The sequence below is a fragment of the Prunus persica genome, chromosome G3 (genome assembly GCF_000346465.2).
Source record: "Prunus persica cultivar Lovell chromosome G3, Prunus_persica_NCBIv2, whole genome shotgun sequence".
Lineage (NCBI taxonomy): Eukaryota > Viridiplantae > Streptophyta > Magnoliopsida > Rosales > Rosaceae > Prunus > Prunus persica.
The window spans coordinates 23,486,478-23,513,590 of NC_034011.1; the positions used below are offsets into that span (position 1 = coordinate 23,486,478).

The 27,113-nt window shown below is 38.0% G+C and overlaps 5 protein-coding genes and 1 long non-coding RNA gene across 6 annotated transcripts; 1 reads left to right on the top strand and 5 right to left on the bottom strand.

Moving 5' to 3' along the window:
- On the bottom strand, positions 6 to 4,945 carry LOC18782781 (isoprenylcysteine alpha-carbonyl methylesterase ICME). Its single transcript, XM_007215412.2, has 11 exons — positions 4,276 to 4,945; positions 3,908 to 3,984; positions 3,229 to 3,298; positions 3,065 to 3,145; positions 2,777 to 2,851; positions 2,110 to 2,211; positions 1,875 to 2,015; positions 1,428 to 1,493; positions 1,183 to 1,326; positions 654 to 744; positions 6 to 484 (listed from the first exon to the last, which is right to left on the bottom strand). The coding sequence occupies exons 1-11, from the start codon at positions 4,551 to 4,553 to the stop codon at positions 323 to 325; spliced, it is 1,287 nt and encodes a 428-aa protein (XP_007215474.2). The 5' UTR covers positions 4,554 to 4,945; the 3' UTR covers positions 6 to 322.
- LOC18782167 lies at positions 5,360 to 9,531 on the bottom strand. The gene is made up of 9 exons (XM_007215581.2): positions 9,172 to 9,531; positions 8,149 to 8,257; positions 7,859 to 7,953; positions 7,009 to 7,134; positions 6,782 to 6,902; positions 6,604 to 6,688; positions 6,267 to 6,380; positions 6,125 to 6,164; positions 5,360 to 5,754 (listed from the first exon to the last, which is right to left on the bottom strand). The coding sequence occupies exons 1-9, from the start codon at positions 9,346 to 9,348 to the stop codon at positions 5,602 to 5,604; spliced, it is 1,020 nt and encodes a 339-aa protein (XP_007215643.1). The 5' UTR covers positions 9,349 to 9,531; the 3' UTR covers positions 5,360 to 5,601.
- On the bottom strand, positions 12,752 to 14,822 carry LOC18782320 (cinnamoyl-CoA reductase-like SNL6). Its single transcript, XM_007215766.2, has 5 exons — positions 14,555 to 14,822; positions 14,094 to 14,266; positions 13,821 to 14,006; positions 13,536 to 13,683; positions 12,752 to 13,329 (listed from the first exon to the last, which is right to left on the bottom strand). Exons 1-5 carry the CDS (start codon positions 14,778 to 14,780, stop codon positions 13,034 to 13,036), a joined length of 1,029 nt encoding a protein of 342 aa, XP_007215828.2. The 5' UTR covers positions 14,781 to 14,822; the 3' UTR covers positions 12,752 to 13,033.
- LOC18782490 (proline-rich receptor-like protein kinase PERK8) lies at positions 15,453 to 21,356 on the bottom strand. Its single transcript, XM_020559642.1, has 8 exons — positions 19,269 to 21,356; positions 18,156 to 18,566; positions 17,726 to 17,812; positions 17,153 to 17,223; positions 16,816 to 16,892; positions 16,552 to 16,699; positions 16,139 to 16,300; positions 15,453 to 16,058 (listed from the first exon to the last, which is right to left on the bottom strand). The coding sequence occupies exons 1-8, from the start codon at positions 20,257 to 20,259 to the stop codon at positions 15,717 to 15,719; spliced, it is 2,289 nt and encodes a 762-aa protein (XP_020415231.1). The 5' UTR covers positions 20,260 to 21,356; the 3' UTR covers positions 15,453 to 15,716.
- On the top strand, positions 23,050 to 24,331 carry LOC109947934. The gene is made up of 2 exons (XR_002270724.1): positions 23,050 to 23,133; positions 23,901 to 24,331. It is a non-coding gene; the product is annotated as an uncharacterized LOC109947934 (long non-coding RNA).
- On the bottom strand, positions 24,416 to 27,097 carry LOC18784275 (probable endo-1,3(4)-beta-glucanase ARB_01444). The gene has a single exon (XM_007216961.2). The coding sequence runs from the start codon at positions 26,828 to 26,830 to the stop codon at positions 24,626 to 24,628; it is 2,205 nt and encodes a 734-aa protein (XP_007217023.1). The 5' UTR covers positions 26,831 to 27,097; the 3' UTR covers positions 24,416 to 24,625.

The window sequence follows — 27,113 nt, forward strand, 5'->3', positions numbered from 1 at the left end:
AAGAATTAGTCCCTAAATCAAACTTCGACTATAATAAAATATTTAATATTTGAAGGCGTTTTAAGAATTAAGACTACATTCATGGACTACAAAAGCAAATTCTTCCAATCATCTAAAATAATTGGATTACAAGGGGGGACATCTCTAGATAATATCTGAGGCTACTGATCTTCAACTGCAATATTCAACTTGGGGATTACGATGCAGCAACCTCATCAAATTGAATATCTCGTAATCTCTTTCGAACAATTTAGATCTCCGCGAGCTAATCAACCACTTTTTCATGGGCATAATTTATGATAAATAATGACCAGAGAGTGACCTAGAAGGGACTGATGTTGCGTGCCAACTTCAACAAGATCTCTGGAACCAGGCGTTTTCTTGGGGATGCCATGGCATCTTTCTCAAGAGCTTCTTTATCACCAGCATGTATCACAGCAACTAGTAGGTCAAACAATTCATCTTTACCACCTCTTAGAGGATCCTGCAAAGTGCAGCTCCATATATAATTGAATTCCTGATATCCTATTTCAGATTGCTATCCAAGAGTCTAAACTATAAACTAGTGTACGTGCACCAAAATATGAGTAGTAAATTGAGTCGGAAGTTTGTAAAAGTGACAATAAAAGGTTCAACTTCGAAGTATAACTTACTTGAAGAAACAAATCTGTATGAGTCTTTCCATCGTATAGTATTAACTCGGCTTGAGCGCCTGCCTTTTGAAGCGCGTCTACAAAAATTTTACTGCACATAAAGACACAATAGTTTCTGAAATTAGTTTCTGAAGATACCAAACCATAATATATTTTGATTCAAGTGGTATTCAGATATCTGTATCAAGACAGATCGAATTGAAGCTTTCCACTAAAGGCAAAATGTTTCTTTCACGGTCTTAATCGGTACAGTACAGATAGTATAAAAAGGAAATAAAAAGGAAGAACACAAGCCATGGATGACAGGCATTATATCTATTCTAATTTAAGAAAACATTTTTGGAATTCAATTTACAGCAGGCATAATAAGCCAAGTATTCAAATTAGACATCTACTACATATCAGTTTCTTTTATTGCTCCAGAAGAATATGAGCATAGCGTTAAATTAAGGGTACTATTTATATAACATATCCACAGGACGCATCAAATCCCATATGAATGTATTTATTATATCAGGGGCATTCTAACCTGGCATCTGATGGTATTGAATAATCTGCAGTTCCATGGAAAAGAGTAATAGGAGGCAAGAGAGAAACAGCATTCATATTGCTTGGGTCCTTTACTTTAAGTTCAGGAGAAAATTGATGCAAGGATTCTTCACCTTCCATAATGCTGCATGACACATCACAACAAAAGCATCATGAAGTAACAAACAAGAAAGAAAACATAATATAATTGATAGTAGCGCCAGCAAAATGTCTTATGGTAAGTACCTTAAAAAAATGGAACGATATAGTCCACGATTGTCGAAATGATCAACTAAATTAATCAAATTATACCTGTGAAGAGAATTCAAAAAAAGGTTCAATGTATTGATCCATCCATAGCCTTCAATGAGTAGATCCATCAACATAGTACCAAAGCAATGACTGGTCATCAGTCTCTAATACAGCTTGATGCTACAATGAGCCATGCAAGTAATGCAGCAGTGCAGTATTTACGGTGAAGTATCTGATGGAAAGATTTCTTCCACTATCATATACCATGCTTCAAAAAATTTATGTTTCTAGAAGTCTGATTTTGTCTTGCCCATTTTTAGACACATTTAGACTTTTTTGTGAAGCCCCAATTTTGCAAATGGTGCAACCAATTCATAAATTTTTTTCTTCAATTCAGTAAAGTTCCGTAGATTCATGATAATGCGACAAATAAAACTTTACCCGCCAGATAAACCAAAATAAGCCTTTATCTGGGAGACGCTCCAAGAAATGCTCTCTTCTTTCTTAGATTCTTTGATTGCTTGCTCCAAAAGAGCACAGGAAGAAATATGTGCACCAGCAGATTGTCCCATTAGATAGATTCTACTCAACAAAAACACAGAAGGACCAAAGTAAGAAAAAGAAATCAATCAGTTTCAAGATGGGGAAGGGAAGAACAAAATTGTTGGACTTTCACCTGTTAGGGTCACCTCCATAATCTGCTATATTGTTGCAGATATATGAGATACCCTCAGAAGCATCTTTCACCATATCACTGATGGTACCCTGGGGAAAATTTCTGCATGCATCATATGAGTCATATCAACATAACTTGTAGAGGAAGGGACAGAATGAATGTGAAAACTGTTCGTTTGGGTGACATACACATAATACAAATCTTCCATGCATAGACAACAAGCATAACAAAACAAGAGGCATAGACAACAAGCATAACAAAACAAGAGGCTCTTTTTAACCTTTAGAATGGCATATACTCAAGTTTCAGGGAGCAATCCTTATATGGTTAAACTGAAAAACTGGCATAAATTAGCCATGCTTGATCAACTTTTGTGGACATGAATCAACAGAAGTGGTCTTTTTTCTTTTTTTTTGGTCGAAGAAGTGTCTATATTTTATGCCTATGCAGTTTTATTGGTATTGTTACTACAATTCTTTCACAGAATAGAACAAAAACGAATAGTTTAGTGTACTAATGCATCCCTCTAATAATCAACAGAACGTGAACATGGTGTCTACAAGTCGATCAGTGCCTAATATTTTCCAAATACTTCATTTAAAGCACCAGATAAAAGTTAATCTAATCGTGCATTACAATTTGTACTTCTTGAACTAAAAGCAATTACCTGTAATCAACGCATGCCACTATGATGTCTCTTTCAGCCAACTGCAGACCTAAAAGAGAACCCCACGCTTTATACCTAAATAGTATGAAATTATGGAAACTTAAATGTCATATAACCAGAAACTTAACCTAATAACACTTTGCATAATACACCTCAAGAAAAAGAAGAAGCAGAGAATATCATCTCTAGACCGTTGTAACAATTCACGAAAGAAATTTATAAGAATTGCTGAACTAACAGCTTCCAGCTGCCTTTAAGCAATGCCCTCATCCATTTAAAATCACTCACCCAATAATCCAGGCTCCACCAGTTACAAATACCACTACTGGCTTTTTTCCATCGCTATTTGCAGGTAAATAGAGATCCAACCTGTAAATAATACATGATAAAATTTTAAAGAAATGAATTCACAGAACTTGTCAAACTTGAAACCTTTAACAAAATTCACCTACCTATTTCTTGGTTGATCTCCATACACAATACTACGCCGGACCTGGCTTGAAAAGAAATAACACAATGCAACTGGACAAAAATAAACAATCAAGTTATGCTCCATTGAACAGCACAAGTTACTATTCACTACAATAAAATAATAAACAGAGTAAACAAAAATCTCATCACATGGCAAACAACAAAGCTGTGTTTAGGAAGTTGATTATGTCAAAGAATGTCTTAGCACAGCAGTGGGGATTCTACTGACATGTCTATACTAATTATCATAATGATTGGAATATTGAAGTGGAACATCAACACTAATTAAACTTGGAGCCTTTTCCAAAAGATGATTTAGATGGTGCACAATCCTATCTAGATGGAACATTCTTTCTTCGATTAGCACCAAACCACACAAATCATGACAGTGAAGCTAATCTTAAATGCAGATGCTTTTTTATTTTACACAAAGAGAACTGTAGATTTTCTTATAATTCAATCGGCACACATTATGATTTGATCAGTATGAACATTAAATAATATCTTCCAAGACTGGCTGAGGATTTTTAGCAAACAGCCAATTTAGCGTCAATGGTGATACCCATGAGCCTTCCGCCATTACACATTCACAAAGTTTTTTATTTTTATTTTGGTCGTATTTTGACGGTGGTTATAGGAACAAGTAAACATAACACACACCTTGAAGAAACCCGGGCATAAGTAACATGGCATAACAACCAAGAGCAAGTAATCTTGTCATCCACCGGTAGCCTACCCTGAATGAAAATAAATGATTAGAAATAACACAAATTTTCAAAGTTGAGCAGCAAAAAAAGAATGAAGTGAAATTAAAGCTTTATGGAGTCACAGAAAAGTAATGAAGCACATTATTATATAAATACATAAACTTCAATATTATTCAATATAAAATGAATTTGCTAGACTTTCGTTTTTTTTCAACGTTTCTATTTTCTTTCTGTTTCCATCGAGTTTCTCGGCAATCAAACAGAGCTAAATACATCCAATTATCGAGCTAGGAGCTGAAGAAGAAGAAGGAGAAGAGGTACCCGAGGTATTGAAGGAGCGTGAAGCTGAGGCTAGTGATCAAGTAGGTCTCTTTGGCAGCATGGCCGATGTCGCGGCCAAAAGACTGTTGCCGAAGAGGCCGAGGCGCGGAGGCGAGCTGCGCAGAGAGCCTGCGACGCCTCTGGGGATTCATATTGGTATTGGCAATAGGATAGCTCAAAAACCTAGAAAGTAAGGGCTTCGCGTCCATATCTTGTGCCACGTCCTCTGCTGCGGAGGACGAAGCGTGTCGAAGAAGACAATCAGTTTCCGACGCCATAGCTGGGAGCTCCAATCCGAGCAATGTCTCAGAAATTTGGCAAAAAGGATGGATCTGAGATTGGTTTTAGGCTTTTGATGATTCGGTTGCTAAATTTTGCGTGGATTAGGTTGGGCGGTGTTTTACTATTTACCGTTAAACCGTTGATGTTTGAAGCTGAAGCTGGTGGTAGAGACTCGACCCGTTTGAAAGCTCTCAGATGCAAAAATAAATAAATAAATAAATAAGACGCGCTGGAAGCTGTTCTACCATTTCCTAGAATCGTATAGAAATAAAATTATCCGATCCCCACCGTTATGATTTCATTCCCAACAAATAAAAAGCTGGATTTATTTCTAACTTTATAATGAGAAATATATTCTTCATTTATTTGACTCAGAAGAATCTGGACATTTGATTATTTGAACTCTTGTGCATGAATTTATAGTCCAGATTCTGATAATATATAGATCTACCAAGAAAGCATTGTTCATATTTTCATAACTTGGACATTATTGCTAAATTGGAGATCCGATAACGATGGTTTTGATTTAGGCTATTATTGACATTCCAAAAATTCATCGTGCACTCGTTAAAATGCAATTTTTTCCTTTTATTATTATTATAAAAAAGTACATAATGACTTTTTTAGAATACCGATAACGATTGCCTTCATCTAAAGAATTCTTTTATATAAGGCATAGACAAGTCACATGGTGAGCACTTCTTAAGCATGATTAGGGTAGCATAAGAACGTTCACTCAGCCAAAAATACTGTCCAATTGCCATTTTGGAACCATGAGGAGCAAATTTGGAGGACCCGAGAATTAAAAAGAGTTGGATTTGGATAAAATTTGCTTTTAAGAGAAATAATTCGTAGTAGCACTATAGATTCAACACTACATCAGTAGGAGATATACTTTTTCATCCATCTAGCATCAAAATGACAGTTTGGTAAATTCAGTATATCTGACGTCAGTTTATCTTTAGATTATATGAATTCAAGATACTTTCCATTGACGTCCTTCCCTTTAAATATCGTCGTCTTCCTCCTCCCTGAGCCGCCTCTCTACCTTAACCACCATCTATGGACAGCAGAAAGAGGAGTTTCCAAGAATGGGGCATAGCGGTGGATGGGGGGATGAACTGTCCTTCCAATTTTTGTCCACACACTCAGATGGTAGTCGGAAGTCACCGGGGCGTGATACATGAGCTTCAATAGCTGTAAAATGTGTTCCAAGGAGGGAATGTAACTCATTAGACTCTGCTATAGAGTTCAGATATTGGAAATAAATAAATACATAAAAATCAGTGAATACAGTTCTTGACTCTACTATTAAGTGTGGCAACAAGAGCATGAACCAAAATGAACAACAAAGTACTTATCAACTGGGGCTACAGTTTGCAGAAAATATTCAATCTCTAATCTAGTCAATTAGACAAACCATTTCTAACTAGTGGTATCGACTCAATGCATGTCTAACATGCACGCTTGTATGCATTTGTGCATGAGTGGTGTGTATGGGTGGGTGGGTGGTATTCAACATAATTGAAACAATTACGCTTCAGGAACAAAGAGAAAGGAACTGCACCTGCCAGTACATGAATGCCTGTATAATGTTGCGCTGCCACCTACAAATATACATTCAGAAATTAAGAAACGTTATAAATGAAAAGAATAGAATGTATCTGTGACTAAAAAAGCAGCACACAAAAAGGTTCCAATCAACTCACGAGAACAATGATATAATCAGAAGGAAGCCAAGTCCAATCTCAGCGTGTGAAGATAGTATGTTGAGGGTAGTTGTATTTGACTCCACCCAAACACAAAGCTCTTCCAAGTACTTCCTGTTTACCATGACAAAAGAAAATATTGCTCAGTAAAGAATACAAGTAGAAAGCACAAGAAGAAACAATCCTCATGCCCAGCACTCAGAATTACCAATTCACAACATCATAAAATTGAATTCAAATAACAGGGGATGATGATGAAATATCACTATTTATGTGGGAGGGGGTATCTAACATATGCAAAATATCACACAATGTTGTTAAGAACTAACTCTTCTACCTGTACAACGAGGATTGACTAAAATTGCGCCTAAGGAACTTGGCAACATGTTCGAGAGCCCGACAGAGAATGGGAATCAGGGCAACTGCAATGGAGATCACATCATTATACTAGTAATAACAACAAAATGACCCTATAGAAAAATGACAAGAGAACTTGAGGATTAAGGAATGCTCACATTTGAGGCAAAGATGTGATGTCACAAAGGTAAGGCAGTAAATCAAGTAGATAAAATCCTTAGTCATGATTATTGACTGAAAGTAAACTTGCAAAGCCTGCAAGTTCCAAGCCCTCGGTTTCTGAAATAGTAAGGGTGTGTTAATGAAATAGGAACATGGACAGCGTATACAAGTTAATGGAATAAGATCACAAAGTGAGTGAGTGAATCTGAAAAAGTAGATTTACCCCATGTTGCGAGTACAAGGAATACAGAGAGGAACATGCCGTGCCCATAAAGGAAAGCCGATATGCCCTATTTGAAAGGTTTTTAGGCACCAATGGAAAAATTGCAAGCACAGCCACTAGAAACACCTGCAGGGAAGAAAGAGGTAGACATTGGACAAATAACAACAGAAAAATCTTAAATGTAAGTAGAACATAGCCAGAGTGGTTAAGAGTTATGTATGATACACTAACTTTAAGCAAAAAAAAAATGATGATTTATCAAGCCCACTAACACAGAATCAAGTGCCTAAAGTATACATGACTGAAAACTTTTTTCCGAATCAGAGAAAACTTCGGATTCAAAAGAAGCAGACATAGTTTTCATACTTCGATCTCAAGAATTATCATTTACTTTGTTTTTGTTTGAGAAGTGCATAAATGTATTCTAGTGGACCATGCATATCAGATTTGCAAAGAAAGAACCTTGACCATGCAGATATTCTTGTTTGAAATTACAGCAGTTCAGATTTGAAAAAAGTTTCAGCACATCTTGGGAAGGGGATACTGTTGCATTCCCCACCCTCTCTGACTCCAGCAGTTAATAAAAACTCTAACCTACAGAAAACTGTTTGTTGATGTATATGACTGTCAACACAGTGCCTGATTTCAAGGGAACAAGATTAAAGGAGAAAGTCAATAACATAGAAAAACTACACGAAGTAATACAGCATTTCTTGAAAATCAGGCAGATTTTATAAACATTATACACCCTAGCAGGGGAAAAGTTCAACAAGAAGTAAAGAAAATAAAAACAAAGTTGATTCTATGTACGTATATGTGGATATCAAAGCATGAGTAGATTTGACCATACCCAAGCGTTTACAGAAAACTGAATGGTTTGTCGATCCCAAAGCAGAGAAGTTGGAGGACTTGTTGCTGATGTACCTGAAGTTCTGGCAGTTGATCCTACAAGCACCAATTCAAGTTCAATTCACTTTAATCAGCAAATTTCAGGCTACTGAAAGCAATTAAAACGTTTTTTTTTTTTTTTTTTGTAAATAAATAAACAGATAAACTTGATTTCTTTTAAGGGAAAATGCCAATTCAGGCCAATTTGCTTCTGTTTTGAACTTTTTGTACAGAAAATGAAAGTATTCCAACCAGCACTACGTGACTGAGGTTGGTCATTTGTGGGTCGGGACGATGCAGATGGTCTCTTTGGCTGAGAAGAACTGCTAGTTGACATTGAATCTACCATAAGATCAGGATCCTATTCAAAAAATCAAGATGCAAAGAATTAGGGAAACGCTATACTTAGTGTGTAGATAAATCAAAATCTGATATTTTGTATTTTCATCTACTTCCAAAAGCCATGCAACGCCTACCAATTACAATCCCAAAGACATCAACCAACAAAGCCATTCTCATATCGCAATCCCAATAGCATAACTCTTCAACCAAATGACTTTATAGGTGTACTCATGTGGTAAAAATTCTTTTTTGAAAAGTTGTGAGAAAATTTAACAAGCAAACATTGAATGAAATATCTATCTCCCAGTAAAATAATCAAATTATGTTGCTGGGATATCAATGGAATTAATCACAGAGAAAATGTCCTTAAACAATTAACATAAAATTGGGAAAAGAGACAACTTATGGAAACCAAAACCAGGTCAGCCTAAGATGAAATTATTGTTTTAACCATTACATGTGAACTCAATTGCTCAATTAACTGAGCTGAATGAACAACTAAAAATAAGTGTGCTCCCAAGTAGGCTCTCCAAAATCAAAGCCCGAATGACAAAATCAATTGAATCTAAATTAAATTTCTATTCGTCTGAGGTGCATCTAGTCAAGTGACAGTGAGCGAGATGCAAAAGACATAATAGGCAAGCGAATTCAAATTCCCATAAAGGAAAATGAAGCAATTCACAGAAGATCGCAGTAGCAAAGAAAGTAAAATTCATACCCAAAATTATCAACAAACAAAGAAACCCAGAACAAAACCTAAAATACCCAATTGGAAAAGTGACCCCAAATACACAAAACAGAAAAACCCATTTGAGATTCAAGTGTCCATAGTCCAAATTCCCAAGAAAAAAAATGCTAATTAGCAATCAATTAGTACTGGGTGCAGAAATTGTGAAGAAAACAAGAAGAAAGAGCGGGTATGAGAGAACGGACGATGAAGCGCTGGTAGAACTTGCGCTTGAAATGGTCGACGACGTCGCTGCGAGAGGCCATGTGAGGAGGGATGAGGATGTTGGACCAGTAGTCGGCCCATCTTGAGTCGTTCTCGTAGTCGTAGGCAGCCGCTGCGATTCTCTTCAGCTTCTGTGGGTCCTCTCTCTCCTCCCCCATTTCTTGATGGCTTAATTGATTGATTGCTTCCTTTCTTTCACACACACAGTCGGTCGTTCTACTTTCTTGCTGCTACTGCACAACAGAAGAACCCAAAGTCTATCCCTCTCCACACTCTCCAATTCCTTTGGTCGTTTTCTATGGGTTGCTCTGTTTTCGCCTTTTGGGTGACCCGAGAGAAACGACGTTCTGGAGACATTTTTTAATGTTATTAGGTGCATTGGGCTTGGACTGAGGTAAGGGTTGAATGTAGTTTTATTAGGTCCAATAACGTTTAGAACCCAATGAAAACAGAAGTGAAACAGCTCTCTGCATATTTGCTTTCCACACCCAGCACCCAATTTTTTTGATAGCTGCTAAACAAACCCTAAGATTAACTGAGTACACCCTATGATCTAAGTATATCCTAATATTTAAATCAAAATATAAAATTAACTAAGTACACCCTAGTTAACTACCAAAAATACCCCTGGTACACACTTATATACTCTATCACACAACACCCTAACCAATCTTAAGTCAGGTTTCTCTTTTTACATGAATTCGTGCTCTGTTTTCCAATTTTGGGTTTGCAGTACTTTTGAGAGAAATTGGTAAGGACTGGATTTGTGCATGAATGTGTAGGGGACTTTTTCTTCCGGCAGCTGTAAATAGGCTAGGTTGCCGTAAAGGGCAAACTGATGAAATTGTCCCCTTTATCTGAATTCGAAAATTAAGCCCCAAAAATACTTCGAAAGGGCAGCAGAGCCTTAGGAAGTATTTTGGTTACCTTCACCAGCCAAAACAATGGCAACTTACAAGTAATTTTTGCATGCTTACAGATAAACTTTGAGCTTGGCATGAGAGGCATGTTGCATGGAAGCAAAATCAACATGAGTTTAGCACTGAGGGAAAATTTAGGCTTTCTTAGGGGGGGAGGGGAAAGGGAAGTGTTAAGGTGAGAAAGGAGAGATTTGTAGAAGATTTGGCTAGGAAGAAAGAAATGAAGAACAATGCTCTTCTGGCAGCTTGACAGATACTCTGTCTGCCAGAAGAGAAGAATGGAGAAGAGGGTGAACAGTGCACGAGATTGCTGGGTTTTTGCAAGTTAGAGAGAAAGCTTGCTCTCTGAATTTGGGTTGGATTTGTTAGGTAGGAGAAGCCTCATTTTATAGCCGCTGGAAACCACAGCTTCTCAAGAAACCCTAATGGCTTCTACCTATTTTAGCCAAGCTTTTCCTCTCATTTCTCATCTCCCTCATTGACTCTTCCCATTTTGATGAAATCCCTTCTATCTATTTGCACCAGATCATAGTTTTTTTTAAGCTCAAGGCCCTCTTTTCCCGCAGCTGTCTCAATGGCAGATTTCCATTCCCAGCCATCTCTTTTATTGCTTTCTTCCATTTTTTCCATGGCCAAGTCTGATGAGAAAAGGAGTTGGGATATATATGCTAGTTCGAAGGGTGTTTCTCTCTTTGGTATCTTACACGCTAATACCCCCTGGTTCCTTGGATGTTTTGGCTTTGAAACTTGCTCCCTTCATGTGCTGGAACCTCCCAGTAGCTCTGTTCAATGATCCTGCAGACCTTCTCTACGTGGCTTCTATTTTTCCAGCAAAGGGCTGAGATTTTTGTGGCTTATTTTTGGGGTTTTGTATGGGCCAAGGTGGTTCCTTAAGCAAGTGGGCTATTTTTGTTAAACATTGGGCTTTTTGGTTGTGTCAATAGGCTATTTTGCTTGGGCTATTAGGCTATTGGGCTATTGAGCTATTTTTTCTCTCTTGTGCTCACCCACATGTTTGGGCCTAAGAAATGGGCTTGAGTCTCGAGGCTCCCAAGCAACCCGAGACCTTCCATTTTTCGGCCCATCAATGGGCCTCATGTTGATTCATTACCATCCATGCTACAACCCAATCAAGCAAGCCCCGGGCGTTTGAGTGACTTGAGTCCACTTAGGCTTGTAGCGTGGTTGGGTGTGAGATAACGATTTCGTGCTTGGCATGACATGTCGCTTGGCATGTTTTAATTATGATCCTTGGTGGGATAATTAGCATGGATTTGTAGAGCTAATGCATTTTATAATCTTAATCTCGATTCCTAGCATGACGGATTATTTATTTGGCATGACACGTGGAGTGTGACTTGTGTATGGTGGACTTTGTGTGCTCAAAATCTGGTCTTTTCTCAATAATATATCATTTTGGGCCGAGAATATTTTCGAACCCAACCGTGGATTTTTTGGGCCTCAACAGAATGAAATTTGTGTTGATTTGTCAAATTGCGTTGGCTCATCCAAAATTTCAACTGCAGTTGTGGCTAAAGATAGGAGCTGGTCGATTGAGAAGCCAACACTTCAAAACATGAACAAGCAAGGTGAGCAAGATTGCTTCAGTTTTAACATCACAATAATTGGGGGTCCTTTGTAGCAGTGTTTACCTAAATGTTGTACATATTGATGATGGTTGTCATGTCGATAGTTGAAACTAGTGTAACACCCCATGATACAATAAGTGGAATGCTAACCAAGATATCTGAATCCGATTCGGAAACTCGAAATCGATTTATAAATTGTAAGTAGTTGAGGGCCTTGAGTGGAGAATTGAAAGGCAACCTTCCTAATAACTGACTTGAACCCGCAATCCAGTTTTCCAATAAATGAATTACAATTGCTCTAACAGAGGAGGGAGAGAGAGATGGAAACAGGGACAAATAAAACGGAAATAGAAAAGTTTTCTCCTAGCTAACAGAGGTGTCGAAAGTTTGCATTTGTATAACACCAATAAAGGCATTTGGAGAAGATGCTCAACCCAGCAAGATCAGAAAACTGATTGTTAGACGTTAGAATAAAATTTTCAAATTCTACGACAGGCGGATGAAACTCATTGTTTATGTATGTATGGATAGAAATTACATTTGTATTATTATTAACATATGGTCAGTATGTTCTTTTTGGTCATTTTATGTTAGAGTAAATTAGTAATTCAATTAATAGTTTGGTAGTAGGGTGTGCTCAGTTAATTTTAGGGTTCATTTAGCAACACTCATTTTTTTCCTTCTAAATTTCCCTGTTTCTTTTTTAAGAACAGTTGTTATTATTATGGAAATTGCTCTTAAATAGCATATCAATATATCAAAGAGTCTTACTGTATCAATATCATCTTGAAATGTTGTCGATATTGTCGATATTGTCTCATTATATCAATAGCAATTAGTCCATAACATAGATAAAATATGAATATTTTGTTGTCATTGTCGATTTGTTACACTAGTAGTGTTATTTAAGAACAATGCTATGTTTAGGAACGATGTTGTTTGGGAGTTTTACCCAATTTTTTGGGGAATCGTGCAATAGAGTATTCCAAGTATTTGCAACAAAAATAAGATAGGTAATCTTTTGGTTAGGCGGTAACAAGGGTCCTCCACAATTTCAGTAGGCTCAATGGTAAGAAAAATTCATTAAAAGTTCAAATATTCAATAGGGTTACATTTCTATCTATGGCAAGGACCAACGAGCAAGAATTTTGTTTCAGCTTAATTTGTCTGGCCATTCACAATCTCCCTAGCTACTTCGATTTGTGAACTTGCTCAACTTGCAAAGCCTGTCATGAAGCTTTTGTCTGCTCTCTCTCTCTCTCCCCCCCAACCACCCCCCCACTTTGGAGCTTTGTCAAAATAAAATATCCTATATGATGCAGCCACGGTTTACACTACTTGCAAGACAACTTTTGAGAACCTTGAATCAATCGAACAAGCTTTGCATTACTAAGCATGATATGTATTTCTTCATCTAAGGCCTCATGTCTTCCTCCTGATAACAAACCATGAATCTTCAATCCATTTTCTAGTTCAATAGCTTCGCTCATTTTTCTTACAACCTTCCCATAGCAGAGGTATCTCCCACAGGCTCCATAGTCCATGGCTTCATAAACATAGACATGTGCTTTTGCCGCCTTCCTCGCATCCTCAATGGCTAGGTGACCGTGTTCGAGCATGACCTTGCCGCCTACATAGGCATAACAAAATGAAGGTTAAGCATTTTTTAATCCAAAATGTTCTCTTATCACACGATTTGACATGTTAAGTTGTTTGTTAAAATGTCAATTTGAATTGACCGTCCGTTGTTTATATTAAAATGTCAGATTGTATGATGAGAGAACATTTCCTGTCTTTAAGAAATATATGGTAGAATGAGATGTATTTAGTATCTGCCTTTAAGATATGGTACATAGTTGTGAGCATTTGGAAAAGATGCATCCATGAGAAGGCCGGGGCAGACTGTAACAAGATTCACTTTCATTTCCTTGGACTTCCTCCAACAAGTCATCTCTGCAGTGGTCTTTCCTAAGGCTAGCCAAAGCTGTTCATGATCACAATAAGAGGATGAATTTGTCAGAGACGTCCATAATTTGTTTGGTGTGATTAATTTTCAAATATCAGCAAAAATTCAACAACTCTAAGGCCTGTAAAGATTTTTTTAAGTACCTATTTTTATACCTTGTTTTCTCTGCAGAATTCCTCATTGGTCCAGCTAAACTCATCAATGATCTTGTTTTCATTGTCACCAGTCCAAATGGCAGCAAGAAGAGAGGAAGTGAAGATACATCTCTTTGCATATGCTGCCCTGCCACAAGCTTCAATAACATTCCTTGCCGCTTCAGCCTCGAGAAATGCCATATGTTCCTGAATTGCACACTCTATCAGCTTCAGAAGAAAACCAAAATGCACTCTCTATCAGTGAGTACAATGGAAGCGTATGGCAAAACTTACCGAATAACCGGAGATACCGTGTGGATCAATGAAGGAGGAGGTATGAAAAATTGCATGACAACCTCTAAAAGCCTCACAGAGACTGTCCAGACTACCCATCTTCGCCACAACAACGCCCTCGAGTTGGTTTATCTCTTCATCTCTCATTAGCTTCTTCATGTCTTCATAATCCCCTGCTCATCATAGGATATAGTTTGAAGATGAAAATTAAGCATAGTAACCAATATATGAAAAACAGAAAATAGTACAATTGGACTGCATATTTGTGTGCCTCAAAGCAATTTAGACTCAAAGGCCGGCCCGATTTATTGTCGTTTCGTCTAAAAATGCAACAACCCATGATAGAAAATAAGAAAAAAGACAGGTGAGAACAATTTTGATTGCCAAAATCCAAGAGAACCTGCAAGTTTTATGATCATGCTTGTTGAAATTAAGAGGCAGACATGCACAGAAGGAGGTACCTTGGTTTTGAATTGTGACTCGGACCAAGTAACTACGTGCCAATAGAGCCTTAACTATGTGAGAACCCAAGTTAGAATTCCCACCGGTCACACAAACCAGCTTCCTCTCTCTTGCATCCAAACCGCAGCTGAAGGCATTGTTCACACAAACCTTCTGCTCCTCCTCCCTTAAACAACGCACTTGAGGTTTTAGAACTGCGAATTCTTCCATTGCCATCTTTCTCATTCTCTCTCTAAACTCTCATGCAGAGTATTTAAAACAAGAAAGGCTGGCAGCTCATAATTGATTTTTACTTTTTCTTTTTTGTTCTTGTCTTTCATGAGGGGCCTGAAACGCAGAAGGTAGTTGAAGAACATTAGATGAAAGGCACGAGGGTGGTAAGTGGTATTCAAACTAGAGAGTCAGCCAGTCAAGGGGGTGACAATGTGACATTCTATTGGTCAAATGCAACTTTTAGTTGTTAGTACATCAGAATTTTTTATATTTGAAATTAAATCAGTTAACCAACTTAATAATTTTTTTTTTATCCATCTGTGGTTGACTTGGGACTATGTCATCTACGGCAATGTCTATCCAGGTTTCTTACAGACCAGAACAATAACTTACTACATGCTTTAATCACAACCCATAAGCATAAGCCGGGGCGTTAATGACAAAACAAAGATAAACTGCAAGTGCATTAGAGGATTTTTTTTAAGGTAATACATGTCAAGACCCTTTTTCACTCACCTAGACCCATTGGTTTAGAGGATTAAAATATATTTGAAATTTTAAATAGCAGTGGGTCACCGCAGCAACTGGGCTACTATTAGGTGCCCCCTACAGTAGTAATAAACATTTTGAGTTTTTAAGAGTCAGATAGAGCCTCAGTGATGATGGCATTTGAAGAGAGGGATATTTCTTAAATATGAACTATATATTATATATATGAAAACAACAAATACAGATACATACAGTATTGTATCAATGAATCTAGATTACAAAAGAATACAGAAATGTGCATCCTGACAACAAAATCATGTTAGCAGAGAATACAAAAATTATGGAAAATGATGATTTGGGTAAGATTTACAAGATTTAAGCAACATAGCCTGGTTCCAATAGCACAATAAAGGGTCCCAAAAGTGAAGTGAAATTAATGGCCTGCACCCTTAACTTGTCTCAGTTGTTCCATAACCCAGATCTATCAATGGATATTACAGTACTTTGGTCTCTCTGGTCTCTGCTCCAGCTACTCTGAGTTTGGTCCCCATGCTCTCTAGAGTCTCTACTTGTCCAGCTACTCCCGGTTTTGTCCCCGTGCTCTCTAGAGTCTCTACTTTTCCAGCTACTCTGAGTGTTTTTGAAAAAACTTGTACTGTTGTCTTGACTACCAAATGCCATTCTCTGAAACATTCTAATTTGTGCAGATTGTTGTGCGGAATCAAAAATTTCACTTTGTCCAGGTTTCATTCCGTTACTGAGATCTGATAATTCATCTAAGGAGTCAAAAGCCCTTACCACCTAGCAAGTGGAGAAAGTTTATTAGTTCACAGAAGTACAAACAAAATGTTGGAAAGGGTCATACCATATTTTGTAAATACCTGTCTCATCCGTGGCCTTTTTGCAGCTGAATGACGCACACAAGCTGAAGCCGCCTCAATCATTCGAAACATTTCATTCTCAACATAATTATTTTCCAGCCTTGAATCTGCCAACTCTTCAAAGTCTTCATTCTCAAGTGCTTGAGAAAGCAAAGGCCGAGCCTGGAGGAAAAGTTTAGCTGTTATAATCTAGGCATTGTAGACAACCATACAATTCTGGTCATACAAAGTTAGCATAATACAGGTAAAAACCCACTTAAAACATGCCAATGGAAAATCAGTAATCTAAATTAGCATAATCATATGCATTACTGAGAATAGAATAGTCCCACAATGATTTGCATAAACACACATTTGAAAAAGAATAACTTCCACCACGTACAAGGAGATAACAACCATGTTTATGAATTTACCCATTCAACTAGGCTCTCATCACCCAATGGCTGAGAAGAATCCACGGGTTTGCGGCCTGTAATTAGCTCCAATAGCACAACACCATAAGAGTAAACATCAGACTTGTCTGTCAACTTTCCACTTGTTGCATATTCTGGAGCCATGTATCTGGAAAATCACACAAATTCCATTCATCAGAAGAACATATAAAAGCAAATGATACCATGAATAGAAAGATTGAAGAAATAGGAAGGATCCTGATCCAAAGAAGTGAAGGTATCTACCCAAATGTTCCCATTACTCTTGTGGTTACATGCGTATTTGAATCCAATGATAGCTTTGCAAGCCCAAAATCTGCAACCTGTTAGTAAGAGAAAATTAATCTTTAGAAGATTAATTGCTGTCAAATGATTAACAATAACAGACAGCAAATACGTGGTCTGGCTGCCAGTTATTGTAAGAGGACTTTGTAGTCATTCCATGAATATATAAATATCAGACTCCGAAAAGGCTCTTATTTAAAAGATGGAAATGCATCTATGTGAGAAGCACTATAAGCAATCACTATAACCGGATAGAAGCACTTTTCTGTTTTTCTTGAAAATTAAGGCTGTACAATACCTGAGCTTCAAAGTTGCTATCCAAAAGGATGTTTGATGACTTAATATCTCTGTGAATAATGCGGGGATGACCTAACAAACACATTAAAACAAAATATTAAGAGAAGAGAGAGAGAGAATTAGATGCTAGAAGGCATGGCGTTAAATACAGCACTGAAGTAACAAACTTTGCACAACTTTGAAAACAGCCAACCTTTCTAATGTATAATAGTCATTTCATTTATATCATTTTTCTTTTGGGTTACCATATTGGAAATAAAAGCACAGACCATGATTAAATTCCAGAAATGAAGCTTGTTTGTTTTGGCCATGTCAATTCAGTAAACAAATAATTCTTTCTCAATTGATAATGCTACTCAGAGGGTTGAAGGCCTTGGAAACAAATATAAAGATAAATTACTATTTATACTTAGATGGAAACTATGACAAAGGAAAGGGTACTGTTCATTGAATTAACAAATAATAAAACAGTTTACATTTCTCATTGTGTGTCTGTATTCAAATAAACCAAGGTCTAGAAAAGTTGAATCCCAAATTGAGAGGTCCAGAAAAAAAAAACAAAGAAGAAACTCACAATCTTCGTGTAAGTAAGCTATTCCACGAGCTGCACCAGCAGCAACCTTGACTCTGGTTGCCCAATCCAGAACCGGCCTGCCCTCGCCTGCAGTTTTCAATAGAGGAAAGTTAGAAGAGGTACAAATTTTCACAAGACACCACATGCAGACGAGAATTATGCTTGGAATTTACTAATGCTCCAAATGTTGCAAGATAATTTATGCATCACAATTACTGCATGTAGACATGGGAACTACACGCAGTGAATTTGAAATATAAATTACTAAGCAAGTCTATTGGCAACAGTTAACTTAGCCACCTCTTAAAAGATTATTAGTTAGTAAATCCATTACAATTATAGATATCGAACCAACAGGTACATAACACAAGCCCTACTTCGGTTCCCAAGCCTTTTAGATTTGTCTTCCTTTTAAAATCAGAAAGCTCACCATGAAGATGGTAATGTAGGGTATCGTTTGGAACGAAGTCATAGACAAGCAATCTTTGATGCTCAGATATACAGTAACCAACCAGGGAAACCAAATGGCGATGGTGTACACGACTAATAATTTCAACTTCAGCTTTAAACTCACGTTCCCCTTGTCCACCACCAATTTTTAGCTGTTTTACAGCAACTTCCCTTTCATCTTCCAGAACACCTTTGTATACACAACCAAATCCACCTTCGCCCAAAAGATTCTTTGTCGAAAAACCATTTGTGGCTTGGAGTAGTTCTTCATATGTAAACCATGATCTTGAATTGTTTACTCCACCAGGATCTGATTGTGCATACATGAAATCACTACCAGAACCATTTCCTACAAGGGGAGCTGGAGAATGTGGCTTCAGAAATACTGAATCTGGAGAGCAGAAAAAAGATCCATTAGTTTGAACTAAATGACCTCATTTGTGCATTCATCTACAGCTTGTTAGTTAATTCAGAAGCTTGACTTTAATAAGATTTATACAATGTTTTAGCCAGAGCATAGAAATCGAGTTTTCCATTTAGTTTCATCTACTAATACTATAATTTAGAGAGGTAATTATCTATTTGGCTCTATTTATAGTAATTTAGGGAATGGATTTTAAGGTTCCCTATTACATTCAGTTTTTCTATAACATTAGGATAATTTAGGTACTTTATTATTTTGGGATTACCTATCTAAATAGGCTTTATTGTAATAAGCTTTTAGATTCTAGCATGTGATTAGTAGTGATTAAGATATCTATTTATGGTTACAGTAATTTTCCTTTTGTTCTAATGTTGTTCCTATTTACTAGTGTCAGATGCTTCTTGTCAACCAATAACCTATCAAACCTTATAGTCCTTGTATTCCTGGATGTTCTAATGTGATGTCCATTTTAAATGAAATCACAACTGGGAAAATATTAAAAGGCAAATAATTAGCATTTTACAGTGAATTAAACATTTATAATTCTTCCAATTCTCTTGGAACAGCTGCTACAATTCCTTGTCCGCGAATCAAATTTGAATACTTAAAAGTGTCAACAAACCAACAAGAAAATGAAATAATTATTGTTGTGCATGTTCACTGTGTTACCTGAATTCTGAGATGAAGCGAAGGGGGAAGGCATGGCGTAACGAAGATTTGATCCAGTTCTTTTCTTGTGCTTCTTTGCAAACCAAACCGCCATAACAACAAGACTGAGCACCAGAAATCCAACTGCAATTCCAATTGCCACAGCTCCTCCCGTGTTTAACCCGCTTGTATTTCTAGATGTGGTATTTGACGTTACATTGGCATTAGTAGTTGACCTTGCAGTTGGCTTCTGTGGTAAGGGAGTTGGACTTGATGAATTACTAGGTGGAGCTGGAGAACTAAGAGGAGGTGAAGAAGATGAAGGGACTGAAGGAGGTGGTGATTGCAAAGAGGGTTCAGGGGGGGAGTTATCAGCTGGTGGAGGAGCAGATTTAGAACCAGATGGAGGAGGTGTACCAGTGGGGGATGGAGGGGATTTTTCTGGTGCTTTTCCCCGTGGTGGTGGTGGTGAAGAATTGGCCGAAGGTGGTGGTACATCGGCTGGAGGAGGTGGCGAATCTGAGGTGGATGTACGTGGAGGTGAGGCTTCTGCTGGAGGTGGTGGGGAAGATTGGGGAGGAGGGGAACCTCCTGATGGAGGCGGTGGAGACGCATTTGGTGGGGGTGCAGATGCAGCAGGAGGAGGGGAAGCTGGTGGCGAAGGTGGTGATGATGCGGGTGGTGATGGTGGGGGTGATGCCGCCGGAGGCGATGGGGGTGGAGCAGTTGGAGATGATGGGGGTGGAGACTGAGGAGGGGATGGGGGTGGAGCCTGAGGAGGCGAAGGCGGCGGTTTTGATGGTGGTGGTGATGATTTTGGAGGGGGAACAGCTGGTGTTGCTGGAGGAGGAGACTGGGGAAGAGGGGATGAAGCGTCAGAAGGGGTTGCAGTGGTTGTAGTAGTTGACGAATTTGATGGGGCAGGGGAAGCAGGTGGGGGTGGTGAGGTACCAGATGAAGTTGGTGGGACCGCAGAAGGGGAAGAATTTGGAGAAGGTGATGTTGAAGACATCTTTGTATGAAATGAATGCTAAATTCTCTACTTTTTTTTTGCTTTATTATATCAATTCCATCACCAAACTAGCCAAAATCAGTGACAGGAAAAGTCACTCTCGCTGAAAATCAAACATCAGCTAACACTACATAACAAAATACAATCGCCAAATGTCTTCCCCACAGCAACAACTAACTATAAACGACCGATTCTCTGAAAACTGAAAATGCCAGAAACCCCCAATTCAAAAGGACCAGGCAAAACCAATGCCTTCTAACTCCTTACTGGTCCCCAAAACTCAGGAAAGTTCAGATGAACCCAAAATTCACAAAAAGTAAGCACAACTCAGTTCACAAAACCCTTGAAAAACCCAAAAATTGAGGAAATATCAGATCACCATGCGCAAGCTTCAAACTTTAAAACCCAGATTTACTACTACAAGTAAAAGCTGATAACTTTATTGGGCAAATGCAGCAACCCAGATCACCAGACTGTGCATAGAGAAAACCAAGAAGCTAAAAAACTGGAGCAATTCATACCTCTCCCTCCCGGAAACGGAAATGGGGTATGCTGTTTGGGAGAGTTGGGTTCTTACAGGATGGAATCTTCGAATGCCACCGGTGTTTTCCGGAGAAAGCAATTTTCGTGGAAAATGGTGAAGACTCTAAAAAGGTGTAGCCCACAAAACACGCTAGTAAACGTGGGGGCGACTTTGGAAGAGTGCCTCCTCACTGGTGACTCCACATGCAGAGCGGCAGTGGCAGCCAAAAACAATCATTGTAAAATTACTCCTACCATTGCGCATGATCATAAATTTTTTGCTTAAGCTTACCATAAGGGACGCCATTCTTAGCTGTTTTCTTCCTGGTTTATTTGTCTCTTTTAATGTTAATGTTACTAGTGTTTTTTTTTCTTCTAATTGAGTTTTATTTGTTTTATAATTTTTTTTTTCCTTTCTGAATGGTATAAATTAGAAAAGCACAATCAACCTAACAGAAAGAAGATAAAATGCAAAATTAAACTCTTTTTATCTTTTTTATTGAGAGGGGCGATAATACTAAATTCACACATACTATACGCATATTAAGACTCGAACTGAGAACCTTACTTGTGAAAATGATTATTCCAAATCATTACACTAGTGGATCTTTTACTCAAAGTTAAACTCTTTAGCTCTACCGAGCAATGTACAAATGTGAGGGTTCATTTTTATTGTCTTATCCAATTAGTCACTTTTTAATAACCCAATTATATTTTGAAAAGGAAAAAAAAAAACTTTTCAAGCTTTAACCTTTCAGTTTTTTTCTTTCTGGATTTTGAAAAATAAAAATAATTGGCATCTGCAGTAATTTTGCATCAATGGAGGTGAATAAAAAAACCTTTTTTCTCATTAAAAAAGGGATAAATAAAAGAAGAGTCAAAAGAATGAGGCCGCGTAATCCAATTGTCAGCGCTTAAGGTTATATTAGAAGAGGTGATTTATCAAATAAATTGTGAGATCTCATTCTCACTGCCAACAGAGTCTCCCAACTGCCATGTCGTCCCAATGTGCGCATGTTGATGAAACGGCAATAAACAATTCTTAAAACACATAGCCTTTTAACTTGTTTAATTTGTTTGAGGAGAAGGAGAGGAGGGGGCTTTGTCTTATGGGTTGTTTTATGAGGTGGTTTAATGTAAAAAAGCCATGCTCATGATCTTGAAATCTTCAACTTCAAGGCTTTTGATGAGGGAGGAGGTTGGTTGGTTGACCTAATGATGGAAGATGGCATGCATTCTTCTCATGGTGACAAGCTAACTGAAATTGAAATGTAGCACCTTCCACTCTTTGGTTTTTATATATGTTGGTGTACAACTCATTGTAGCTTTTGCTTGTCTTTTAGCAAGGTTCTTCTCTGAGTATTAAGAATGACACAATTTTGAGTTTTGAGAAAAAGGTATATAAACAGCGATGACACTTAACGATTGTGATTCTAATGACAATAATTAATATAGTAAAGTGGTGAGATAAAAGTAAAAATCAATGTATATATATATTATGACTAACATAGTTGGCACTAATGAATGCAATATGGTGTGGTGTGGGTTGTGAGTGAAGATGATGGTGGTAGCTTGTTAAGCTTATATTGCTCTAGGATTTGAAAACAATAATATTTTAAGATGAGATCTCTAAGTTTGAAAGAAAATGAGACCCTTTCTAATAAGTTACCCAAATAGAACTCTAGCAATATGAATTTTTTTTAGGGAGATTCACTATTATACCTAATACAGGAGCCCAAATTATTTATAGAAAAAACTCTATATGAAATGGACTTTAGAAACACACCCAAAGTTCATTTACAACATAACAAAAATGTTTTTAACTTCTTTTAAATTACAAAACGGCTATTGATTTCTTAAAACAAACCCAACCCCAAAACCTCATAAAAAAAGCCCAAAACACTCAATAGGGCATTAAAGTAATAAGACCAGCTGTCATTTTTTGGGTTTGTTTATAGAAATTAAATGGTGTAGGGTTTATTTATAGTTTTAGTGCTAAGAATGAGTATATGATTAAATATCTTTTTATTATTATTATTTTTTTATATTTATTTTATAAAAACGAGTTTGTTTATCTATTTATTTTTTACCCATGCTTTGTATATATATTTTTTAAATAAAGAGGAAAATTCTTATGGGGCTATGAATAAATGGGCTTAATAATATTTAATAATGCTTCCTCTTCCTCCAAAAGGCTCCAACCATTTTGTAACCCAATTGTCATTTGGGCCATCCCATTGAATAAAACCGGATCCTGACCCGAAAAACAAACAGAAAGCACTCCCATAGTCAGAAACCGCGTACATAAAAGCGTGCACTTCGAATGCTTACTCTCTCTGCTCCAGTTCAGAGGTACGCGCTTCTTCATCCTCGGTCTTCCCATACTGAAAATTTACTAATTGCGACCTCATTTTTCGTAATCTTCTTTCGAATTTGATATACTGTTCCTATTTTCTTTGGTTGAATGCTTGTGTTTTGCCGCGTTTTGTTTGCTTGATTACTGATAAAATGCCGCAAAGAAAACGAACCCAATTTTTCTTAGTTCCAATATGAAGTGATGAAGTCCAGCAAAGTATGTGTAGCGAAATTTGAATCTAGTAATGGTTGCTATTTGAATTGTAAATAGAAATCCATGTCTCACTATCCAGAAATTATCCAAATTCTGTTTTGTATTGTGTCTTTGTATATGAGTTTGTGTGGAAACTTTGTCTACAACTCTGGCTTCAAGAATTATATGTCCATTTTTTCGTTTTTGGAAAGATTTTTAAACGCTAAATGTTGAATTCATAAGTTTCGTTTCTCTGTTCTCTCACTGCATTCATTCTATGACACACAATCTTTACATCATTTGAAGGAGGAGATGAATTTGCCCATGCTTTATTTTTTCCTTTCTAATGGATTGTCCAGTGGATGGTGAGGAGGGGGAAGGCAGGAAAGCAAATGTTAAGCCCTTGCAATCTGTATTGTCAATGATACAGTCTATAGTTTCCAAACATTAGTATTTAGATTAGTTAACTAAAGTAGGAAGAGATCCAGTTTGCACCGTATACTATTTTAGAATATGAATACCTCTTCCTTTTACCCCTCTGTTTTATAACAAAAAATACTATATTATGCAGGAACCACCAACAGCAATCAAAATGTGCCGATACCAAGATTGGGAAGATGACCTACCAGATAGTGAAGTTCATGATGAATATCCTGGCAGAGATGCAGTGACTGCATTTATACGCCAAATTGAACAACAAATTAATGAAATTAGCGGATTTTTGGACAACATGAAAGGTGATAGTTCCAAAAAGCCAAACAAATTTTGGTCTGGATTCTTGTCAGGCATCTGTTTCACCATACTGCTCAACTATGTGATCAAGTACGTAACTAGTAACTCGTAACTAGTTAGGGTTGATTTTGTACAGCAATTTGACATCCCAGACCTTATTCAGGTTCAGTGCACTTCTAATGGCATTTGTGTTCAGTTCTATTCATGTTGTGAAGAAACTCCTGTGGTTGTGGATGTTTTGACTTGTGCAATTTATTTGGCTGCTTTATGGCACCTATCTCCCCTTTAATCAAATTGTTAAGCATGACATGTTAGTTTGGTTATGTGAAGCGCATATTTCTTGCCATGGAAAGGTAGCATAGTGGTAGATTTATTTCATAAAAGCCATCTAAAATGAGACATATTTCATCATCGACAAGAAAGAAATACATATAAAGCTCACAATCAGTTGGAAGAAAAAATGAAAGCCAATGAAAACACGATAGTAAATCATAAGGTATTTAGAACTGCTCACTGTCTGCAACAAAGAATAAAATCACAAACACAATCATAACACAACCAAACTCAGTGATAGTGCCTAAACCAGCATACGTTCCCTCCAGCCTCAAATTCCTTTCCTTCCTCACCTCTGCTGTGGATCCACCACAACAAATTTGTAAGTGAGTTACCATCATCGTAACCATTCAAGTTCCTTATCTTCTGCAAAGCACCTTCTTTGTCGTAAATCCCTACCAAGGAATAAACAAACCCTTTCCATCCTTCTCCAACTCCCTCCCTACTCAGAGCTGGTAAGGTCCACTTCACAAGATCCCTAACAAAGCCAACATCAGAGAACAAGACCTCACTGATTGGCAATAGTGGTAGCAACTGAATTCCAAGCCTGCATTCTCTCCACTCTGGAGGAGCAAACCAAAGACCACTGTCCCTCTTGGTAGCCCACAGAACTCCAACCAACCTATTTTCCCTTGTGAAATCTTCCCCATACATGCTATCTCCCTCTCTTACGTGCCACCACGTTTGAGCCGCCTGAATTTCCAATGCTGCAAGCATTGATCCTGTGGCCACGAGATGAGTGTCTCCATAGGCTAACCCCATCAATGCAGCTGAATAATAAGCGTTCACTGCCTCACTCGTGCTCTCTTGATTCCGCCCATCTGCAAATTCAGTTAGCCCGCCTGCCCACGAGTGTAATTTGTACAAATCAAAGCACCTCAGACGAGGATAATGTGAATTTGATCGCCTACCAATGGTCAGAAAATCGGCCGCAAGCGAATAAGCTTGAGGTCTGTACTTCCTCCCCCATGCAGGGTCAATCTTTGCAAGCACCGAAATGGCATAAAGAAAGTACCCCAGATGATAGTGGTGATCATTATAAATTCCAAAACCAAAATCTGCACCAGAATCAGTTGCTCCTTGTCTAGTGACAATTCCCCCCCATTTGCGATCATACAAGAAACCATTTCCACTGAAACTTCCATCCAACCATGGTTCAATTGTATCCTTCAAATATTTCCTAATTGCCGGAATCACATCAAGATAAGCCACCTCCTCAGCAATCAAAGCTAACCTTGCCGCTCGGGCAATCAATTTTCCATAAAAATAAGAAGATGTAGTTGTTATTGGGGTTGAATTCAGAGCTTCAACATCTTTCCGAAGTGCAGAAATAATTTCAGCATATGAATCTTCTTTAATACCTCTGGTTGAATGCCAAGTGACTGAAACAGGGTCTGGTTTCAAAACCCATGAATCACCAACAACACCAACAAGATCACCATCAATGCTTTTGAACTTAAAATCCTCCAAAATAGTAACATCGCAATCGTCACCAGAAAGAAGCTGAAGATGGAGAGGATGAGCCAGCATAAGCAAATCACCCCATCCTTTCTTTTCCCATTTATATTCCAAAGAAAATGGCTTCGTGAACACAGCTTCACCCGAAACCGGGTAACACGAGCTGAACTGGTCGAGGGTTGCCTCGTATTGTGGATCAGAATCCGGCAATATGGCAATCCGAATAATCCCAGAAAACCCACCAGAAGTGATCAATGACAGGCTGCTGCTAGTCAAATCAATTGGGGATGATGTGTAGATAAGCCATGTTTGATTGTTGTTGAGCTTGATGGTGTATTTGGTGCGTGAGCTATTGGAAGAACAAGAGAGAACTGCATGAATGGTGGAGATTGAAAGCTCAGTGCGGCTAGAAACAGAGCAGGTGACAAAGGGGCTTCCCCGGACGAGAAAGAAGCGGAGATTGGAGGAGGGAAAGTCCAGAGTGACACTGAGATCATTGAATGAAGAGATTTTATGCGTCTCTTGGGAATTGGAGTTTTGTGAGGCAGAGATGGTGAGATCAGCTATGAAAATGTGGTACAGAAAAGCAGAGTTGAAGAAGCGAGATGGGTAAGAGATGGTGAGAGAGGAGGAGGAGGATTTGATTTGGTAGGGGTGAAAATACTCAGGTTGGTCCCCATTTTTGAGGGCAAAGTTTTGGAAGAAAGAGTTGGTGGGAAGAGGGGTTGTGAGGAGATTGGGGGAGAAGAAATGGGAAGGGTCAGGGAGGACTGTGGATTGGGTTTGAGGGAAGAGGAAAGGGGTGGCGGTTGGTAGCTTGAGGGCTGGCTGTGGTGGCGGTGGCATGGTTTCGGATTCTTCAGGAGATGGTGGCGATGGAAATGAAGGTGAAGATGGAGGTGGTTTATAGGGCTTGCGAGGTTTTTTGAAACTCTTGGTGATTAAGATTTTGACTTTTCTTTTAATTTTTTTCAACATTGGATTTGGTGTGAAAACGAGTCGAATTAATGCAACAGAAGGCGGAATGAACGACTCTGAAATAATAATAAATAAATAAATAAAATAGAAATATTGATTTTTGATGGGTTGGTGGGAAATGGATGGAACCAATAGGGAAAGTAGGAGGAAATGGTGGGAGGATTTTAGCTGTTAGTTACCAAACTAGGAGGAGGAGGAGGAGGAGGAGGAGGAAGAAGAAGACGTTTTGTATATACCTTAGAAATTTGGAACCCCACAAAACCCAATTTCTGGGTTTAAGAGG

Bases quoted from the DNA above. Each gene is read 5' to 3' on its own strand.
- LOC18782781 (XM_007215412.2), bottom strand. From the start codon at position 4,553: ATGGCGTCGGAAACTGATTGTCTTCTTCGACACGCTTCGTCCTCCGCA. The intron at 3,985-4,275 runs GTACCTCTTCTC...ATTTTCATTCAG, and splicing joins ACGCTCCTTCAATACCTCGG to GGTAGGCTACCGGTGGATGA. The intron at 745-1,182 runs GTTAGAATGCCC...CTTTATGTGCAG, and splicing joins TCAATACCATCAGATGCCAG to TAAAATTTTTGTAGACGCGC.
- LOC18782167 (XM_007215581.2), bottom strand. From the start codon at position 9,348: ATGGGGGAGGAGAGAGAGGACCCACAGAAGCTGAAGAGAATCGCAGCG. The intron at 7,954-8,148 runs GTTGGAATACTT...TGGTGCTTGTAG, and splicing joins ACCTCAGTCACGTAGTGCTG to GATCAACTGCCAGAACTTCA. The intron at 7,135-7,858 runs GTATGGTCAAAT...TCTTCCCTGCAG, and splicing joins AGTTTTCTGTAAACGCTTGG to GTGTTTCTAGTGGCTGTGCT.
- LOC18782320 (XM_007215766.2), bottom strand. From the start codon at position 14,780: ATGAGAAAGATGGCAATGGAAGAATTCGCAGTTCTAAAACCTCAAGTG. The intron at 14,267-14,554 runs GTACCTCCTTCT...TATGATGAGCAG, and splicing joins AGTCACAATTCAAAACCAAG to GGGATTATGAAGACATGAAG. The intron at 13,684-13,820 runs GTATAAAAATAG...GATCATGAACAG, and splicing joins AATTCTGCAGAGAAAACAAG to CTTTGGCTAGCCTTAGGAAA.
- LOC18782490 (XM_020559642.1), bottom strand. From the start codon at position 20,259: ATGTCTTCAACATCACCTTCTCCAAATTCTTCCCCTTCTGCGGTCCCA. The intron at 17,224-17,725 runs GTGAGTTTCTTC...TGTGTTTGTTAG, and splicing joins AGCTTACTTACACGAAGATT to GTCATCCCCGCATTATTCAC. The intron at 16,301-16,551 runs GTAAATTCATAA...CTTTTCCTCCAG, and splicing joins ATGAGAGCCTAGTTGAATGG to GCTCGGCCTTTGCTTTCTCA.
- LOC18784275 (XM_007216961.2), bottom strand. From the start codon at position 26,830: ATGTTGAAAAAAATTAAAAGAAAAGTCAAAATCTTAATCACCAAGAGT.